The sequence below is a fragment of the Danio rerio genome, chromosome 15 (assembly GCF_052040795.2).
Source record: "Danio rerio strain M-AB ecotype USA chromosome 15, GRCz13ab, whole genome shotgun sequence".
Classification (NCBI taxonomy): Eukaryota; Metazoa; Chordata; class Actinopteri; order Cypriniformes; family Danionidae; genus Danio; species Danio rerio.
In genome coordinates this window covers 1,037,997-1,057,314 of record NC_141035.1, presented here as the reverse complement: position 1 = coordinate 1,057,314, position 19,318 = coordinate 1,037,997, and the positions used below count along the sequence as shown (strand labels likewise).

Here is a 19,318-nt window from a genome sequence, read left to right as displayed (position 1 = left end):
AACATCCTCAGCAGTGAACAGAAGCAAGGATATCTTTCAAGAATGTTCCACAGCCACAGTAAGGCATGCAAAATATTCCTGCCAGCATTAACTCAAAAAACAAAAACAAAACTTGACCTCTTTACTTGAGAAAGTGATTAGTTATGAGACTTTCTACATTAGATAATATTAGCCCGTCCATTTTTACTGTATAAACATGTTCCAATAAATTAAAATATACATATATATAATCTGTTTTATTCAGTTTTATTCTAGTTTGGCACATGATAAACATGTTTCTTCAGCATAACATAAATTTACAACTTATCCTTGACTTTTATTTAGTAGAAAACTAGAATGTGTGCAACATAAAATGTGTCATACCTTGTCTAAAAACACAGTTTTTGTGCATCATTTACAGATTTGGAGTTGCCAGTATCATAAAATTGCATTTCTTTAAATTCAATTTCAAGAGTTCACACTTAGCTGATGATTGTTGATAAAGCGTGTTTGGCATGCTGTCCCGGAAAACAGCCCTGAGCTCATAAGATCCTCGAGCCCAGGGCTCCCTCCCGTTGCAGGAGCTCAGGTAGATCTCAAGAACTCCCCTGCTGTAGTGGCTAATGAACAGATAGTAATCGCTCTTAAGAGATAACTACTTAATAGGAGCATGTCTATGATGCTGATTTGGATTAGTCAATTAACTTAAGTTGCATGTTTTTAGACGGTGGGAGGAAACCGGGGAACCCAGGGGAAACCCACGTGAGCACGGGGAGAACGTGTAAACTCAAACACAGAAACGTCGGCTGGCTTGGTAAAGACTAGAACCAGTGATGTTCTTGCTTTGAAGCAACAGTGCTAACCACTGGGCCACCGTGCCACCCATCTAGGCAAGGAGGAGGAGTAGGGGAGGAAGGGGGGATTCTTCAAAATGAAGATGGCTGTGATATGGAAATCAGGTTATATATAGTGGCTTAGGAATCGTCTGATTGGTCAATCATAAATTGGCTAATGCATCACCAGCTGTGTTCAATCATAAGCACGTGATCCTCTCGAAATTAGTTCAAGAGTTCACACTTAGCTGATGATTAATTATAAGAGCTTGTTTGGCGTGCTGTCCCGGGAGAGAGCCCTGAGCTCATGAGATCCTCGAGCCCAGGGCTCCCTCCCGTTGCAAGGCGGGAGGGGAGTTTGAGCTCATGTAGATCTCGAGAACTCCCCTGCTGTAGCAAGTGAATGCTCTTGAAATTAATTACTAACTAGAAGCGTGTCTATGTTGACAATTTGGATTGTTCAGTTGACTTAATTGCATGTTTTTAGGTGGTGGGAGGAAACCGGGGAACCCGGGGGAAACCCACGTGAGCACGGGGAGAAGTGCAAACTCCACACAGAAATGTCTGCTAGTTTTGGTAAACCCAGGAACCAGAGACATTCTTGCTGTGAGGCGACAGTGCTAGGCACTGGGCCACCGTGTCACCCGTCTAAGAAGAAGGAGTAGGGGAGGAAGGGGGGACTCTTCAAAACGAAGATAGCAATGGAATAAACCCCAGGGTATTTATAGTAGTTTAGGAGTCATCTGATTGGATCGTAGTGAATTAGATAATGCGGGTCAGCTGCTAGCAATCATAAGCACGTGATCCTCTCGAAATTTGTTTATACATAAACTTCACTTAATAAAAAAACTTCACATGGATGTTTTTTTCCCCAACGGCTGAATATATCACACTTTGTGGTCTTTTAGGCAGCATACCTACCAATGTTTAATCCATTTAACTTTAGGTAAATATTTACACTACCTGGCAGGCCATCTCTTTTGAATAGTCACCGCTGTAAAGTCATTAAGTTGTGAATTATAGTATTGTCATGTATGTTGTTCTGGTATCTCTGCCCAGGTAATTAAAGGCGATACACTTGTAATTCCCAGAATGCATTCTTGTAGGATTTCGAATTAGAAGTGTCCCTTGTGCTTGGAGAAGCTCACTGCCGACAGGTTGTCCCTTTCCATTCGTAGCAAGAATCGAGCGATCAGGCAGCTCCCAGACTATATCTGGTGTAGGTATACCATTAGCAACACACTGCAGATGAACAGGAACTCCCGTCACTCCTTTCAAAGCCGGAGGTGGCCCATTGGTAATTCGGGCTGGATATGCAAGAATTATGACGGACACAGTGAGAACAGCCTCACCAGCGTCGTTTGTTGCTTTGCACACATAATTCCCACGATCTTGCATGGTTGTCTCATGTACAACAAGTGTCCCATTTTCCATTAACTGATAGCGTCCACTCACCTGTGGACTTGCGAGAACAAAACCTCCTGGCATGGTCCAAGAAATAGTGGACTTTATTTCATCTGTCAGGCAATGTAGGAAGAGAGACTGTCCAGAAATACCTCGAATAATCCCCTTTGGCCGTGTTAGAATATAAGGCTTTTGAATCACCTCAAGAACGACAAGCTTTTCAATATATCCCACTTTGTTTTTGGCAGCGCAGCGGTATTTACCAGAGTCTTCTATGCTGGAGTTATAAATCACAAATGTTCCATCCCTACCCAGGTGGTATCTTGAGCCTTCAAGCCCTTGCGCTCTAGTGAATCGAGTCTTGTTGGGTAGTGTCCATATGATGTCGGGTGTGGGTTGTCCATCAGCAGAACAGTTTAGCAGTGCAGTTCTCCCAAACCGAGTCACTACTCTCTCATTAAAGGGGTTCTTAAAAATGGGTCTCATGAGCTTGTCCGTCACTTCCAGTTGAACTAACATGACCGCCTCGCCTCCATCGTTCTGAGCAATACAAATAAACTCTGCTGTATCCGATGGCCGGACATTACGGATCTCTAGCGTACCATTGACATGCACATTGATCCTGCTCCCATAATAAGGAGCTGTGAGAAATATATTGTCAGGCATGATCCACGTGATCTTTGGCACTGGATCCCCTTCAGCATTGCAGTCTATTAGCTTTCTAGTGTATTTGATTGCTGTATCTTTTAGCACCGTTCTGTTTTGCTTGAAGCCATTGATTATGGGTGGGTTTCCATCAATGTCCAGTTTATAAACTTTATTCTCCTCACCTGCTGCATTACGAGCCATGCAGACATACTCCCCAGCATCAGATAATTTAACATTTCGTATATCAAGAGACCCATTAGCGTGCACAAAGTAACGCTCATTAGAGGCAGCGATTATGTCTTTGGATGGCAGCATCCAAAAGACCTTTGGCTTGGGCTCACCGATAGCCTTACAATCGAAGCGGACATTTCCACCTGGATTAACTCTGGCATCAGAAAGCTTTGGGTGCTGAATGTAAGGCGCCGCTGTTAGCACACTTATGTGAACATGCATCTTGTCTTTACCCAATTTGTTTTCAGCATAACAGGTATAGTCCCCTTCCTCGTCGGTACCCACTGTGTTCAGGTACAGCGTTCCATTATTAAATAAGATGTATCGTTTCAACTGGTCCCCCTCCGTTTCATCTGCCTGCAGGGCACTATTGAGCAGGGTACCATCAGGGAGTCCCCATGATATCTCTGGCATAGGCACCCCAGCAGCCACACAGTCCACTTTTAGGTCATTGCCATAAGGCACTTGCTTCCTGCTGAAAACACTTGGTTTAATTCGAGCTGGCTTCATAGATACTGACACCTTCATTAGCTGTGTGTCATCTCCAACTTTGTTGCGTGCAACACAGAGGAAGTCCCCACTATCTTTCTCATTGAGTGATTCAATGATTAGGGTACCATTTTCCAGGACTTTGATGCGACTGCCCATTCTGAAAGGAGAATCGATGTTTTAATAAATAATAAAAACACAGTTTTTAAAACACATTTTAAAACACATTTACAAAATGAATTCTGTTAACAGTTGATTTGAAAAAATAAGTACAGAAATTCTGATCAAATTTTTTATTTTAATACTTTTACTTGAGAGCGTACTCATCCTATGTACAGTTGCCTTGAACCGGGCCAAAGCACGCTTGTCCCCCCTCCTGCACTCACATTACATTTGGGCCTGGCCTAGCTTACATCATCGATGATGCACTGTTCAGTTTCGCTTAGCACAGTGGAGATTTCTTTAGTTATATAGTTTAAAAGTCTTAAAAGTCACGTCTTGTCTTCAGTTTAGGGCTCAGACACGTTTTGCACTCACACTACAAGCAACCCAGGCTCATTCTGAGAACGTAGTCCCGTGGACGTTTCTGGAGACCGTGAAATAAGTCCCAGGAGGTACGTATTTTTGCAATTTTTTTTTTTGCGAATCCACTAGAGGCCGCTGTGCATGCTTTTTTGCGTCTCAAACGTCTCTCACGAGCGCCGTTGGCGCCTGCGCTGTTCTCGTGTGAACCCGCCAGAGGCCGCTGTCGGACAGACCTTCCGCCTGTCTGTCTGATAGAATGATTGACCGTGCGATCGGCCAATCGGCTGACCCACCCTCCTACTTCCCTAAACACAACCAATGCGATTCACAAAAGCCGTCCATAAAAAGAAAAGCCCTCGTCTGATTTTGACCACGTTTTTGAATTTTGACCAAATTTTCACCCTGTGATGAACTCATTCGCTTTATTTTTTGGGTTTTGTTTTTGTTTTCTTACCTGATTACTGGAACCGCTCTTCCCTGGACTTGAACCCGGTTGTCGTCGTTGTCATTGTGGTCAGCTACTTTCTGCACCTCCAGTCCGCTGACGTACATGAAGAGCTAATCAGACAAACTGGTTGTGGCGAGAAAGCCCCTCACACAAAGTCGAGCGGCCAGCCGGCAAGTGCCGGAAGGAACAACGTCACACCGCCCCACAGCAATTGTTTAAAAAAACTAAGCGTAGCTGTACGTACCTCCGGCTACGTATTTCGCGGTCTCCAGAAACGTCCTTGAGACTACGTTTTTAGAATGAGCCTGGGTTGACTACAAGCGTACCGCGCCTGAGCACAAGTGAACCCCGCTCTGGCACACCTCTTCCAACTAGGCCAGGGCCGGCCAGCCAATCGTGTCTGAGCCCGATTCAGAGCACTCACACTTCTCAAACGATCTGGGAAACAGGCCTGGGCACGGTTTGGATAGCATAGTGTGAGTACGCCTTTAGTATGAATAAAATGTATTAAATGTAAATACAAAATGTAGGCCATGCAATATCTATTTGCTCATATTTAATGCTTCTGCCCTAATTGAGAATTAATCAAAGGTTAAATTAGTTAGACATGAAAACTATAATCTAAACATGAATTTTGATGGTAGTTGTTACGATCTACCTGTGTGTCTTGTCTACGAGGACCTTTGAAGGTAGCCGCCACATAATTTCAGGTGTTGGGTTACCAACTGCAGAGCAGTTCAGATGAAGTTGGCCACCATATTCCACATCAGTGTGGTGTCGTGATGTCACAACGATCCTGGGGATGGTTTCTGTCCTCTTTACAGAAAGTGTAACAACTCGACGTTCTGATCCAGTAGAACTTGTTGCAATACACTCATACTTTCCACTTTCAGAAACGTCTAAGTTCCTCAGGTAAAGTGTACCATTCGCAAAAACTGAAATTTTGGTGTGTGAGTAAGTTAGAGGTAAAACTATAACGCCATTGTGTAAGACCCAGTGTGTTGTGGGTTCTGGGTCACCATGAGTAGTACAGGGCAAAAAGAGATTCTGCCCAGCATCAGCTTCCACAAGCTGTTGTTTTTCTTCCAGTATTACAGGCGGTGTTGCTACCACCTGGAGATGAACAGTAGCTGTGTCAGTACCCCCTGGATTGCTTGCAACACACTTATAATGTCCATGATCTGACACTGACACCTCTTGAATGGTTAATGTTCCCATTGGGGATACTTTAACTCTGCCATGCTCACCATTTGGCCCCTTCACTTCAGTGTGATTTGGCAGAATCCATGACACAATAGGCACCGGTCTGCCCTCTGTCCTGCACGCCATGTGCACCGTTTTCCCAGCCAGAATCTTGAGTTCCCTCATCTTTGTCTCCAATATCCGTGCAGGATAGGCCACAACTGACAATGTTACCACAAGCTTGTCAGAACCATAGTCGTTCTCGGCAATGCATATGTACTGTCCATGGTCTTTGATGTTTGCTCTGTGGATTAACAATGTTCCATTCTTCAAAACTTCAAATTTACCCATTTTACCCTTGATGGTCAGCATAACACCTGTTGATATAAAGAAGACTTAATAGGTAAACATCAACATACTTTTTTAGTTTATACTGTGAAAGCGCTTCTGGTCTAAGACATATATTGTAAAAATATGAAAATGACACCAATAGAATCTTAATTTTTTTTTATTGTAGCAGGGCAATTAAGTCTTTTCTGTGTAGTACCTGTGGTCGATGTGAATCGGTTCCAGCTGATGATGGCCTCAGGGTTGCCAGTGGCCTTGCATGGGAGGAAAGCATCCGAGTTTGACAGAACAGTGAAACTGGCAGCTTTTCCACCATCAATCACTGGCTTGGAGGTAATATGCTTAAGAGATGTCGTGGCATCCCATGTAGAGTGATCATATGCATTCAGATTTCCAGTAGTGCTACTGGTGTATGGGAATGGAGTAATTGGGAATGCTGTTGAAGTAGTCATTGTATCTGAAGTAACTGTTCTGCGCTGAGATTTTCCAGAAGCCTTTGGATGAAGACACCCAAAACAGTCCTTGACTGTGTGTTCATGAGTTGTTGGCTGAATTTTGATCACAGGACTCTGTGTTGTAAGTCTCCAAAATCTCTCTAGGGTACCCCTCATATTTGTGTTTACTTTGGGGTTTTTGGTTTTGCGTTGAATTTGGGACTGTACAGTTGTGTGTGGTCTAGTCACTGTAGGGTTTATATCAACTATAGTGGTTTTTGTAGTCAAGGAATCGCTCCACCCCTTGCTGCCAGAATCAGTATTACCAGTTGATACAGGTCTCTCTGATTCTTTAAGAGTTGGGTGCAAATGGTGTATTCCTGCACCTCTGTGTTTAGTTTGTGTTGGTGTGTTTGTGGATTGAGTGGCAGCCGACTCTACCGCAATTTTAGTCATTGTGCTAACTGGGGATTTAGTGGTTGTCTTTTTTATGGGCCTTCTCCCTCTGAAGCCTCGTCTGTGGTAACCAGGCTTTTGCTTTCTCCACAATCCTGTGCGTGAGAACTTACTCTGAGAAGTGTCTTGCTTTTGCACAGTTTTCATCGTTGGTGGGGCTACTAGACTGTAAGAAACTCCTGTTGGTTCTGTGGTTGTGGACAGTTCATGCAAGGTTGGAGAGGTGAAACTCCTAGATGGTTTAGATGGAGTTATGATGTTGTCAGAGAAATCTGTTTCTGTTAAGGAGGAAGAACCTGATGAGTCATCTGATGATGCGTCTGGAGTATTGTTGTTTTCTTTTGTCTTTGTAGGAGAGACATTAACATGTGTGAGATGGAGTTCTGTAGTGGGAAGTGGGGTTGTTGACTTATAAGGTTCTGCGGTGGATGTTGAAGTCATCTGCTCTTTGTTAGTGGATAGCGTGATTGAGTTTTGATGCTTCCTGGGGGTCTCTCCATTGTTTTCAAATGATCCCTGCCATAGAATCTTCCCCTGTGTGAATTGAGAAGACATTGTGGTTGTGGATGTGGTTGGAGCTGTGAAAGCTTTCTCTTTTGAGTTAAAATATTTTTTATAACCACCAGACTCCTCAGAAATGGAGTGCACCAAAGTTGTTGACATTTGTGAGTCAGTGACAGTCGTTCTAGAGCCTGCCCTGACAGGTTTTTCGGTTACACTCAAAGAGGATATTGTTATGTGGTACATATCTGTAGAGTTGATCGGACTTTGATCAACTGAGGTTCTGCATTTATCTCTAGACACCCCAGATTTATCACTTTTCATTTTGACACACTCTGCGAATTTGTCAGTAGTTTCTGAAATTGGGAGGTTGTCTTCCTTGTTTGTAGAATGAAGTTTAAATTTATCGAGTATTGACTGTATGTCTGAAATTTTGCTGGGACGAATGATCCTACGCCTGCCGTTAAACTTGCGCTTCTTTCCTGGTTGCAATTTTCTGGAAGGAACGATTTGGATCTGGTGTTTAGAGATGATGGTAGACCCAGGAAGGAGCTCTGACTTGATCCTTTGAGTTGTCTGAAATGTGATCTTCTCTTGATCTTCGGTTGTGGTGACTGCTGTGAATATCGTCTGACTCTTAGGCTCCACATTGGTGACATTTGGGCCTTGGAAGTTATACTGAGTTGTCCCAGTGGCAACATCTTCTGAATCCCCAGAGAACGTAAGCTCTGTAACTTCGATCAGAGAAGGTTTGTGAGTCACAAGTGTCTCCGAGGGTCTACTTGTTGCGGTATCATATAAAGAGGTTTCTCCATCAGTTTGATTTAATTTATAATCTGACTTGGTCTTACTTTGTTTTTTGTAATTTCTTTGTGTTCCATAGTTACTTAAAGTGTAGCTTGGAGTTATTGGAGGGGTAGGAGTCTGAGAGTCTGTTATTCCTGTAACCAAATTACTTTTTTTCTTTGTTCTTAAGACATGACTAGTGTCATCAGATGTTACTTGAATGAAAGCACTGTTGACTGTTTTGTAAGTCCTTGGGATTTCAGTGTTGATGGAGCTAACTTGTTTTTTCTCAAGTGTTTTAGTTGTTGTCATTACAATAAATTCATCTTCATTTATACCATCCCCCGAGGCTGCGTTATTGTCGTCAGATTGTTCCTTAAAGAGAGTTTTAGACAAGTTTACTGCCTCTTTGTTTATTTCTTTGATTTGAGGCTTGCTGATCAAAGTTTTACCCTCTTTCTGAAACCTTTTATTGACGACTCTTCTAGAGTTCCTTCCATTCCCTCTTCTACCGATGGGAACTTTATGAAATCGGGACTGTAGCCAAGTGTAAGGCCTGTCTGAGGTAATACTCCTTGACTCCTCACTTGTCCTTTGAGAGAGATACCTACTTCCAAGTGTCTGACTATTGTCTATAATTTGTACAACACGATGGTTAGATTCCTTTACATGAGTTGGCATTGTGCTATTTAACAAATCATCATAGATGGTTACTTGAGAAGCAAGCAAGTCCGCTCCCAGAAAATTTCCAGCTAAGCATCTGTAAAACCCTATGTCCCTGTAAGTCAATCCATGTATGACCAAAGTTCCATTTCTATGGAGAGTTCTTTTGCCATAAGATTTGTCTAAAACTGTGTGGTCGGGAAGTATCCACTGGATGGACGCCTGTGGACTGCTAAGTGATGTACAATCAAGACGTAGGTTCTGACCAAGGTGATGTGAGACTCTGATTCCGTTAATCTCTTCCTCCTCAATATCCAGAGGCATCACAGTGACCCTAAAGGCAAGAACATCTGCATCCAGATAGCTGGTCGCAATGCAATGATAGACACCCGTGTCTGAGATTTCAGCTGATTTTACAGAAAGAATTCCTTCATGAGTTATTACAATCCTTTGGTCCTCGCTGTTATATGGTGCTCGTATCTTACTTCCATCTGGTAGAATCCATTCAATTATGGGTTTGGGATTCCCGAAAGTCTGGCAATTTAATTCAGTCATGCCACCAACAAGGAGTAAGTGCTCAGTCCTGGTCTGGTTGTCCCTTCTAATCATAGTCCAACTATACTCATCTCTATTATTCTTGCTGCCCCCAACATCTATTTGAATGGTCGATAAATACTTGATGGTAAGTGTTGGGAATGCTGTTGTTGCACGATCCAGTTGTAGCATAACCCTACCTTGCATTAACCATTCAGGAATGGCTTTGATTTTTGCTTCGATTTCTGTGAAAACATCATCTGCAGTGGACACTGCCTGCTTATATGTGTAGACTGCGTCTGATTGTAAAGAAATTGCTACTTCTCGCTCAAGGATCATTGGGAAATCGCTATAGGTAGCCAAAATGTCCCAAATCTCACGTATATCATCATAATCAATATTGCAGACTAGCAATGTGGAAACAGTTGCTCGCAGGGCAGTTACGTCTTTTCCATCCAGTCCAAAGATTGCAGACATGTTTTCCATTGATGAAGGTCTCTGCACAAGACATGCAACCCTGGCATCACTGTGAGATTGATCTTTAATGTTCATTTCTAAGGAACCAATGGGTGCGACAAAATCTACAGGAGACACTTCGGTATAGTCACTATCAGTCAAGGTAAAATTCCTAAGCTTTAAGTGAGGATGAATCTGTGGTCTGCTGCATGTGTAGCCATCACTTTGCAATTGCACAATGCTGCTGCCTCTGGAGGAAAGTGGAAATTCGCAGACGGGGCATGGTTCTTTCAGAAACTTTTTGTCTCTTTTGCATTTTAGAACACCTGCAAAAACAAAGATATTTCTTATCATATACCAATGTTTACATGTAAACAGTATATTTATCTACATTGGGAAATTATTTTGTCCTGGTATCATAACAAAACTTTTCTTTCCCTTAACAGACCACAATCTTACCAGGGTGTTTCTCTATCCACTTGGCCAGCCAACTCATCCGGCAATCACATGACCAAGGGTTTCCACTTAGAAACAGATTTTCTATCTTGACGCAGCCAGATAATACAGCGGCAGGCAGTGTGCTTAAAGCATTGTCAGACAAATAAATAGTCTTGAGAGATGACCATTTTAAAATCTGACCAAAGCGCACTGAAATAAATGTGTCTGGATGAAGCTGCTGGAGCTGGTTTCCTTCAAGGTTGATCAACTGCAGGCGTTTTAATCCATAAAAACTCTCCGGGTGGATGAAGGTGATGAGATTGTGGTCCAGTTGAAGGCGTACAAGATTGTCCAGGCCTCTGAATGTGTCCTTGTTGAGCTTCTCAACTCTGTTGTAACTCATTTTCAGAACCTGGATATACAAATAAAAAACAAGAGCTGAGATGTGACATTAAAGTGACCTTCAAATTGACTCTAACTTCAGAGTTTTTCATTGGCCTTAAACATTGAATTATTATTTTCTCTTGCTTACATCATTCTAGTTCTGACTTGTTTTTTAGTGTGATCAACCTTTGGGCTAGTTGTAGACAGGGCCGGAGCAAGCTGAACTGCCGCTCTAGGCAGAGGACGTTCACGCTGCCCTCAACCCCAATGTGAAAACGAAAGTGACGGGTTATGAAAATGAAGTGAGGTGTCACGGACTATTCCGGCACTCTATGCGCGGATATAACTGAAGCTCGTGTGCTGAGGGAGGGAGGGGGTGTCGCAGACTGGTGAACACCACCCTCTCTATTCCTCCGCCCTATGCGTGGATATAACTGAGGACACGCGGGTGCTAAGGAAGGGAGGTGTCGCGGACACTGCGTTCTTTATTCTGCCGCCCTATGCGCGGATATAACTGAGGACACGCGGGTGCTGATGGAGGTGTCGCTGATGCCGCCCTCTCTGTTCTATCGTCTATGCGCGAATATATCTGAGGACGCGGGGGAGGTGTCACTGACATAACTGAGGACGCAGGTGGTAAGGGAGGTGTCGCAGACGCCGCCCTCTCTATACTGCCGCCTAGGTCGCCTCTATGGACGCGCCGGCCCTGGTTGTAGATGTATTTGGAAGCAACTCATAACATATTAATGATATTTTGGCATATTGAACGAAATTACTCAAAAAAAGATTTGTTCATCTTGATGAACGAGACTCAAAGGTAAGAGTCAGTTAAATCCGAACCTCTCATCACTATTATCTATCAGCTGATAACCACTGAAAACGCTCATTCAATCGAGTGATAACATTCAAATCGGCTGGGGAAGCTTTACAAAAGATTTACAAATGCGTATGCTCAGTGCGGCAGAAACAAGGTCTCATTGTTACTTGGTGGTTCTAGTGGTGTAAAAGTATGGTAACTCCTCACCTTTTGCATCTTGCACCAAAAACATCTGAGCAGTTGTCATTCTGCCACAAATGGCCCTAAGTGACTGTCAAGCACTGCAATGGTTATGCAAGTCAACCCAAGTTGCAAATATTTAACTGGTGCTTCAAGTGATTTTTTTAAAGAGCTGTACATCACCATATCTCCATGCACCTCAGATGGATGCGTGGTAATGTCTAAAATCAAGCTTGACTTGAATGTAAGAGTTCTTTATTAAGTCTTCCTTATCTCAGCCTCAGTTATGCTTTCAGACCACCAGCAGTCTGTTCACAGATCATTCTGCACCCAAAAATGCAGATGGCTTAATGCGGCAACTAGGAGTGAATACAAGTGACTGCCAGGAAACAAAATAGTGTTTACTAGTAGGGAATTGATTTTGGCTTTCGAGAAGAAACTAGTAACTATTGGCCTAAATTTGCCAGATGTCCTGCATTAAATCATTAAAATATACTCAGAGTTTAGTCTGAGGCCATTATTACCAGTAAACCAGATTTCCACAAGAAGAATGGACTTGTAAATGATGTTGATGCCGTTACATCTTTTTGTCCAAGGAAACGTAACTCTTGGCGAGAGTCAGATGAAATGAGAACCAGGATTTATGCCTCAAGTCAAATGTCTGGCTGCAGAGAGTATACTGTTCCTCAATCTGTTCAGGCAAAAACTAAAACTACATTCAAACACATGCATGTGCACATGGAGGCCTCACAAGAGTCAACATTTCCATAAAAAGGCTAGCGTTTTAAGATTGCATAGATATTTTGGTGTTCTATTTTGGCCATATGTATTGTAGCTTTACACTAAACATTGGTTTTCAGTTAGCAAACACAATCTCTGTATATGTCTGTATGTCACACTAATTTATGCACACCAGGAAACTTGATGTCTAGAAGATGGATGAATTGCACATCATTTATTCACACCAGTGATATGACTGAAGTCATCATCTCATGCAAATTGTTCAACCCAGGCTCATTCTGATTACGTACCACTATATACATTTCTAGAGAGCGTGAAATACGCTCCAGGAGCTATGTTTTTTGTTGCAGATTTTGTTTTCGCAAATCTACCTGAGGCTGCTGTGTACGCCTTTTTAGATCTCAAATTTCTCTCGCGAGTGCCATTCACCTCTGCTGTTCTCACATAAATCCACCAGAGGCTGCTGTCGACTGACTGAGCAACCAACCGATCCCCCCACCCTCTACCCTCTCCTTTCCCTAAACCCAACCAATAGCATTTTAAAAAGCAACGATTGATTCCCCAAACCCCCAAATCCAACCTCAGTATTTTAAAAAAGTAATCCAGAAAAAGAAAAGCCCTGGTCTAATTTTTACCACATTTTCAGATTTTACCACATTCTCACCCTGTGTGTTTTGTTTATTTTTTGGCTTCTGTACCATGCGATTTCTGGAACCGTTCTTCACAATTCGTCACAGTAAACTCCACTCTGCATAACAAGCACACTTAAGTGGTGAGCTAACTGACAAACTGGTAACAGTGGTAAAGCCATCAATATGGAGGTGAGCTGTCAGCTGGTAAGCGTGAAAAGGAACGGCACCATAGCACCCTGTAGTGTTCAGTGTTTTCTTTGTATATACAGTATGGATCTCTTTGGTTGTTTACAATATCCAGTGAAAATTCCAAGCTAGAAGCACCTTTAGAAATGTTTCCTGAGAAAAATGGTGACGTGTTCAATAATTATTTTACTAACCCAGGCTCATTCTGAAAACGTAGTCCAGTGGACGTTTCTAGAGACCGCGAAAAATGTCCCAGGAGGTGCGTATTTGTGCAGTTTTTGTTGTCGCGAATACGCGAGAGCCCGCTGTGTGCTCTTTGTCGTATCTCAAATGTCTCTCACGAGTCCCGTTCGCGCCTGCGTTGTTCTTGCGTGAACCCACTAGAGGCCGCTGTCTGACTGACCGAATGATTGACTGCGCGACCGGCCAATCAGCTGACCCACCCACCTCCTTTCCTAAACCCAACCAGTTTTACAGATTGACCCGCCCGCCCGCTCACTTCCCTAAACCCAAGCCACAATTTAGATAAGCCGTCTAGAAAAAGAAAAGCCCTCGTCTGATTTCCTTACCAAGTTTTCGGATTTCACCAAGTTCTCACCCTGTTATGAACTCGTTCACTTTATTTTTTGAATTCGGATTTTGTCTTACCTGATTTCTGGAACCGCTCTTCCCCGGACTCGAACCCGGTCGCCGTAGTCAACTCCTCCTCTCTGCATCTGAAGTCCGCCGACGCACACAATGAGCTGACTTGACAAATTGGTTGCGGCAGGAAAGCCCTCCACACGGAGGTAAGCGGTCAGCAGGCAAGTGCGAAAGGGAACAGCGTCACACCGCCCCGTAGCGTTCGCTTAAAAAATGAAATGCAGCCATACGTACCTCCCGGGACGTATTTTGTGGTCTCCAGAAATGTCCACAGGACTACGTTTTCAGAATGAGCCTGGGTTGTGTTTTACTCATTTTATTATAATGTGCTTGTAAATATGTGAAGTTTAATTTATTAAACTAATTTCGAGAGGAGTACGTGCTCATGATTAACCCAGCTGGCTCATATTGGCTAATCACGATCCTCCAATCAAGGATCCCTTGTTCCTATATATCTCCTCTATATATCTCCTCCTTTTCCACATTTAACTATCTTCGTCTTGAAGAAACCCCCCTCCTCCCCCTTCTTCCACCTTTATCCAAAATAGGTGGCTTGGCGGCCCAGCATCCAGCAGGAATTTCAATAGCTCTGGCTCCCTACTTGGTCTTCTGATATCTCCGCGTGGTGCTGGCACGTTTCCCCCCGGGGTTTCAGTTCTCTCCCAAAGCCTAAAAACTGCTCTGCATTATAGACCTCTTAAACCTAATTCTCTTTTACTAGTCGTCTCGCTCTCAGAAAGTTCACCTTGGCCTTAGCTGCGGGGTAGTTTGAGCTCAATCTCCTCTCGCCCCACAAAGGGAGGGAGCCCTGGACTCAAGGAATGCCTTGAGCTCAGGGCTCTCTCCCGGGACAGCATGCCAAATGAGCGTTCGTAAGTCATGAGCTAAGTGTGAACTCTTGAATGTGAATTGAGCGTGGTTTACCTGCAGAGATGTGAGGCCACTGAACGCGCTGTCCTCAACAGTTTTGATCATGTTACTATGCAGCATTAACAGTTCCAGCTTATTCAGTCCCGAGAGAGCGTTCGCTTGAAGACTTGACAAACTGTTATACCTGAAACACAAAATTGCACAGAGGAACTGAGCTCAAGTAAGCAGTTTCGATTGCATTTCTCGAGAAATTTCAGCGGTGGTTTGCCTGTTGTAGGTTTTACCCCAGGTTAATTCTTTCCACAGCTGTCTGGATGTCTCCGGGCATTTCACTCAGGTATCTGAATGTGCAGTGCACTTCAGACGGAGCGTAGCAGACGCATGATTTGGGGCAGCCGCTGCTTCTGTGTGTTAAACAGGCCAAAACACACAGTAGCACCATGAATCTCCATAGCAGACGGGAATCCGCTGCTGGGTCACACATTCTGGACGAGGAGGAGCTCGGTTTCTTCCCTGTTTTCTGACAAGCTCGAGCTATTAATCATTTGCTGTCTGTAGGAAGAAAATAAGATAAGAGCAATTCCAGCGTAGTGGATGTGACATTTGCAGTGAAAACTTGAAACTCCACAGAGAATGCATGCGTTAGCTATATATTGAAACATCTTTTTCAAAACAACTAACCGCAGTAATAACGGATCAGAAAAATACCAACGTGTTTTATAAATCTGTAATATAATATCTGTAATATCAATCTGCAAAAGTAAAATCTTTCAGAATCATTCATAAGGGTCTGCAAAACAATCTGTAAACCTCAAAACATCTGCAGAACAAATAAAATGTTAAACAATATATTGAAAAGCTTCATTGTGCATGGGACATATCTCTGTTATGGATGTGACCGATGTGAAGGGGACACGTGTGGCTTTGGTAAATCAAATAAAATAGCTTAAAATTGTTGACAAACACAATTTTGGATGTTTTATACAATTTTCTAAAATGCAAGCCCAAGCAAACAACTAAGAAAGGGTTTTGCAATTTTGGTGAAAACTTTGGTGAAGTGATATTTGCAATGAATTGCTCGTAACACTTCAGTTTAGGTCACAATGTAAGGTATTAACTAACCATAACTAACACAATCAGCTTAATAAAGTACTAATTAGCAGTTTATTAATAGTTAGTATGATAAAAGTTGGGTTTGGGTAGGATTAGGGATGCAGAGTAAGATCATACTTTATAACTACTAATGAACAGTTAATATCTTAATAATAGGCAGGTAATAAGTAGGGCCAGACAGAATCTGCTGTTTTTTGCTTTTTCTGTGGAGAATGTTGGTAATAATCTGTGGATTTCTGCAGAATTATTTTGGGAGTATCATAACTAAAACCTTAATATGTGAAATAGAAAATAATATCTTTTCAACTATTTAATGTTTACAATGCAAATCCAATTAGATTCACTTTATTTGGTAAACAAAGCAAGTCTCTCGTATAATATCTCTACTCAAAGACAAACTGCATTGTACATGAATCAGATGAACATTTTCATATTAGTCAATAATATTACTGTAATTAATTTAAAAACTGAATAAATACAGATTTACACACATTTACTCAAGTAAATAAACAGATTCCGTGTGGGCCTAGCCTGTAGTTAATAGCATTAATTGTGACCTACACTAAAAGTTGTCGAAAATAATACTGTTGATCATTTTTTCACATCGTCATCCCCCTTAATTAACAAACTCCTATGTGCAAAACACATTGTGACTCTGAATCTAAATTTGGCAATAGCCAATAATACATTGTATGGATCAACCTTATTGATTTTTCATTCATGTAAAAAACAAAGATTGGATTATTAACTAATATTAATTAAAAATCATGTTCCGCCAAGACATTTTGTAAATTTCTTACTGTAAACATTTCAAAACTTCATTTAATTAGTGATGTTCACTGCTAAGCACTTAATTTAGTCATCTATAGAGGTCATTTTCTCAATATGTAGATTTTCTTTGAACCCTTGGGTTCTAGATTTGCATCCCAGTATATTTATTCAGCTTTCAGATGACATGCATCTCAATTTTGTTTTTAAAAAGACCCTTATATTTGTGGTACAGAGTCACACAATTACATAATTAAAAATCTAAATGTCAGACATTGCATCTATCAAATATAACTGATTGTATTGCTTAACAAACACATTAAAAGTAACACTTAAAAAAGGATTGTTATTAAAGATAAAATGTTAACTATTCATAATACAACAAGAATTCTGTATATTGTAAATACTACACTGCAATACATAATTTTCTTACTCAGAGTTTTTGTCTTGTTTCTAGTCCAAATATCTAAAAAAAAATTAAATCAGGAAGCATTTTCTGCACAACAAAAATATTGTCTTGTTTTATAAAATTAACAAATCATAATTGAGTTTTTTACTTAATAATCTGCCAATGGGGTGAGCAAAACAACCTAGTTTTACTTTTTGACATAAGAATATTTTTCTTGTATTTTTAGATATTTGAACTTAAAAACAAGACAAAAAAAAATCTAAGTAAGAAAAGCATTTTTGCTGTGTGTGAATGCAGAGTAAACTTAAAATGAAGTCAAATGAAGTCATTAAACATTATAGCGACACCTTCAGTAAAGTGCGGGTGTGCAGATAGATTACCCAATCAATGACTTTCATTGATTCGTCAGAAATGTAATGTTTAAAGTGCATAAGGACAGTATATTTAATATATGTGGTAAAGCACTTACCTTATACATTGTTGAACTGTCCATGCTCTCATGTCCACATTATGAAATTAATAATCCACAGTCTGCCATGGTGAAGAGTCGTATCCATGTACTGATAATAAAGTGTGTTGAAGTCAGTTGATGCAGAATCGCGTGTCTGTGCTGAACTGGAGACTCAATCCTCCTCCTCACGGGCTTCAGTCCCACTCGTGTGCGCGGGGTTCACAAGGAGGAAAACATACAAGCTTTTTTCTTTTTCTTCGTCTTAAAGGTTCTCGTTTTTCTCTGGATTGTTGCTCTCATAAGCAGATAACCACATTAAAAGTATTTTTTAACCATACTGTATAGCCAAGTTCTGGATTTAATCTGTTGTGATTCTGGTTGCTATAATATAAACAAATGGACGGTGAGTATGTGATGACAGAAATACATTTATATTCTTTGGGGGTAAATTTTACCAGGGATGTGCAGTATTTATGATACTTGTTTTTAAATACATATTTCAAATACAAAATAGTATTTCAATAGTTTTCAGTTTAAAAAGAGAAGATTTGCGAAGAAATGTCATGCTCCTTTGGAAAAACGTATTTAGTATCATTTTTAAAGTACCAAAATACAGTGTTTTATTTTGATATCTGTTGTTGCTGCTGTATTGTGTACAGTGGTATAAAGTAACTAATTACAAATACTCAGATTACTGTAATTGAGTAGCTTTTCTCAGAAATTTTCTTTCTCTTGAGTACAGTTTTACTGCAGCATCGATGCTTTTACTACTACTTTCCTTCAACCTGCAGTCACTACTTTATTATTTCTTGTCTATGGGGATTAGAAAGCTACCTCAAGATATGGGCGCTTAATAATTGCAACAAATTGTTTGGAAGCATTAAAAGTGTACAAGAAGACGTTCAAAACCTTTACACACATTGACCCAGAGACTGTTTAGAATATTAACGTCTAATGATGTTCCAGCTTGATGTTCCAGAAAAGCAGGTAAAACAGAAACAGAATCTAAAAACTAAAATAAACACGTAAATAAGTGTGAGAATGTGGTAAAATCTGAAAACATGGTAAAACCCGACGAGGGCTTTTCTTTTCTGGATTTCTTTTTGAAAATTGTTAGTTGGATTTAGGGAAGTGGGTGGGCGGGTCAATCAATGAAATTGGTTGGGTTTAGGGATGGAGGAGGGTGGGTCAGTCAATTGGTCAGTCAGTCAGTCAAACAGTCACACAACAGCGGCCTCTAGTGGGCTTACATGACAAAAGCAGGCAGGATAGAGATTCTAGATCTCAAAAAGTGTACACAGCGGCCTCTTGTGGATTCGCAAAAACGACCAAAAAATGCAACTCCTGGCACGTATTTCGCAGTCTCTAGAAATGTATATAGAGGTCCGTTTTCAGAATGAGCCTGGATTAAAAGTGTCTGGTGCATATGGAGAGGAACGAGTGTGTTTTCCAACGCAAACTCACAGCAATTCGGAACATTTTGCTTAGTGGCTAATTCTTATGAATTTATTCATTCATTTTCTTGTCGGCTTAGTCCCTTTATTAATCCAGGGTCGCCACAGCGGAACGAACCGCCAACTTATCCAGCAAGTTTTTACGCAGCGGATGCCCTTCCAGCTGCAACCCATCTCTGGGAAACATCCACACACACATTCACACACACACTCATACACTACTCATATGTGTTTGGACTGTGGGGGAAACCGGAGCACCCGGAGGAAACCCACGCGAAGGCAGGGAGAACATGCAAACTCCACACAGAAACTCCAA

The 19,318-nt window shown here is 41.5% G+C and overlaps 1 protein-coding gene across 1 annotated transcript; it reads right to left on the bottom strand.

Moving 5' to 3' along the window:
• Nucleotides 1–225: 225 nt before the first annotated feature.
• igsf10 (immunoglobulin superfamily, member 10) lies at nt 226–17,760 on the bottom strand. Its single transcript, XM_087283445.1, has 7 exons — nt 17,567–17,760; nt 15,092–15,359; nt 14,862–14,991; nt 10,377–10,767; nt 6,287–10,243; nt 5,216–6,116; nt 226–3,744 (listed from the first exon to the last, which is right to left on the bottom strand). The coding sequence occupies exons 2-7, from the start codon at nt 15,289–15,291 to the stop codon at nt 1,830–1,832; spliced, it is 7,494 nt and encodes a 2,497-aa protein (XP_087139571.1). The 5' UTR covers nt 15,292–15,359; nt 17,567–17,760; the 3' UTR covers nt 226–1,829.
• Nucleotides 17,761–19,318: the final 1,558 nt, after the last annotated feature.

Bases quoted from the DNA above. Each gene is read 5' to 3' on its own strand.
- igsf10 (XM_087283445.1), bottom strand. From the start codon at position 15,291: ATGTGTGACCCAGCAGCGGATTCCCGTCTGCTATGGAGATTCATGGTG. The intron at 14,992-15,091 runs GTAAAACCTACA...TTTGTGTTTCAG, and splicing joins GTGGAAAGAATTAACCTGGG to GTATAACAGTTTGTCAAGTC. The intron at 6,117-6,286 runs GTACTACACAGA...TTATATCAACAG, and splicing joins CCGATTCACATCGACCACAG to GTGTTATGCTGACCATCAAG.